Source organism: Jatropha curcas, chromosome 3, assembly GCF_041381405.1.
Source record: "Jatropha curcas cultivar XTBG-Jc1 chromosome 3, XTBG_Jcur_1.0, whole genome shotgun sequence".
Lineage (NCBI taxonomy): Eukaryota > Viridiplantae > Streptophyta > Magnoliopsida > Malpighiales > Euphorbiaceae > Jatropha > Jatropha curcas.
The window spans coordinates 8624020-8625775 of record NC_143153.1 but is presented as its reverse complement, the minus strand read 5'-3'; the positions used below and the strand labels follow the sequence as shown (position 1 = coordinate 8625775).

At 37.9% G+C, this 1756-nt stretch overlaps 1 protein-coding gene across 1 annotated transcript; it reads left to right on the top strand.

Annotated features, from left to right (window-relative positions):
* Positions 1-666: 666 nt before the first annotated feature.
* LOC105645411 (uncharacterized) lies at positions 667-1388 on the top strand. The gene is made up of 2 exons (XM_012231012.1): positions 667-1157; positions 1262-1388. Exons 1-2 carry the CDS (start codon positions 667-669, stop codon positions 1386-1388), a joined length of 618 nt encoding a protein of 205 aa, XP_012086402.1.
* Positions 1389-1756: the final 368 nt, after the last annotated feature.

Below are 1756 nucleotides of genomic sequence, written 5' to 3'. Positions count from 1 at the left end.
ACCACCTAAATATTCTTCCCACTAAACTCTTAAGCTATGAATCTCCTACTCACATTCTTTACAAAACCACTCCACAATATAGTCATCTCCGTGTTTTCGGTTGCTTATGCTTTCCTCTTATTACGTCTAATAAGATTCATAAACTTGAATCAAGATCAACCCCATGTGTGTTTCTAGGGTATCCTTCTAATCATAGAGGGTACAAGTGCTATGAATCGTCCACCAAGAAAGTTATAATTTGTCGACATGTGAGGTTTGATGAAAGTATACAATTACAATTTGGATAGACTTATCTGGTGGGTGTCTAGGAACGATTCTTTTTCTGTTAAAACTGCTTATCATCTAGCCCTTAACTCGACTATGGAGAACTTTAACGTCAGCTCCTCATCCAACTTTAATGCCCCTTTTTCGGAGCTAGTTTGGAAGCAGTGTGTTCCACCAAAAGTAAAACACTTTATTCACCGAGCCTGCCATGACACCTTTCCGACTAAATTCAATTTACAGAAACACAATGTTGAGGTTGATCCTATCTGTGTCTTGTGTGGGAAAGATCTCAAGGACAGTAGCCATATCCTCCTGAACTGTTAGTTTACACGTCTTGTGTGGAAGCTTAGTCCACCTCGAATCATCCTAGGTGGGGCTATGTCATCTTTCGGATACTGGTTAATGGAAAAGTTTCAAGAGTTTGGTGATGAACATGTGGCTATTGTATTTATGGTGGCCTGGGCACTTTGGGAAGCTAGAAACTTGTTATTATTTCAAAACCAAAGGCTTTCTGTTTTGCAGGTCTCACGATTAGCTATTTCAACTCTTAATGAATTCCTCGGCTATCGAGTGGAAGCTGATAATGTGTCTCCTAACTGCCCACAACCAAACAACTCGCCTCTTGAATCTTTTCAGCGGTGGAAAGCACCGTCAGGCCATGTGATAAAAATCAACGGTGATGCCTCTGTCCAGGTTGGAGCTTATTGTGGACTAGGGTTCATTGCTAGGAATTATAAAGGCGAGGTAATGGCCGCTGGCTTTCGCAGATTGAATGTTTCACTTAGTCCTGAGAATGCTGAAGCGGAAGCAATGACTTTTGCCCTCAACAAGGCATTAGAACTGGGGTTCACAGAAGTTATCTGTGAATTTGACTGCCTTGGGTTGTCAACATGGTGAGCAATGGGAAAGTTCCTTATGTTGAGCTAGGTACTAAGATGTTACGGATACTGGCATTAGCTGAAGTTTTTCCTTTCTTTCAATGTTCGTTTATTAACAGGAGTTGTAACACAATAGCTCACTCTTTAGCTAAACGTGCTCTTTCTGCATCATTAGAAGAGCAAATATGGATTGAAGAATTACCTCATCCGTTCGATATAAGGGCTGATTTTGCCCCCTCTTTCTAGTTCATTGCACCATTTTTTCTTCTAAAAAAAGAGAATTTTCTGATGGATACTAATTAGTTCTATAAAATTGTTATCGTATACATACGTTCTATTACTCAAACACAATATCAAATTTATTTTCTTATATTTTATATTTAATGAATCGAAATAGGCATACACTGCCGGTTTTACATCAATTCCTTTTTTAAGTCAAAGGAACCCATCAATTTATGTTCCATTTCCAAGACCAACAATTTTGAATTGGTTTTAATTAATTAAAATATATGACAATTATGGTCCAAACCACAACTTTCATATGTATTTACTTGGTCTATTCTTAAATTAAAATAGTTTAGAAAGTAGTAAAAGTATTTACGCTAGTAAAGGCT

Excerpts from the sequence above, each read along its gene's own strand:
- LOC105645411 (XM_012231012.1), top strand. The coding sequence starts at position 667 with ATGGAAAAGTTTCAAGAGTTTGGTGATGAACATGTGGCTATTGTATTT. Across the intron at positions 1,158-1,261 it reads TGCCTTGGGTTGTCAACATG|GAGTTGTAACACAATAGCTC; the intron begins GTGAGCAATGGG and ends GTTTATTAACAG.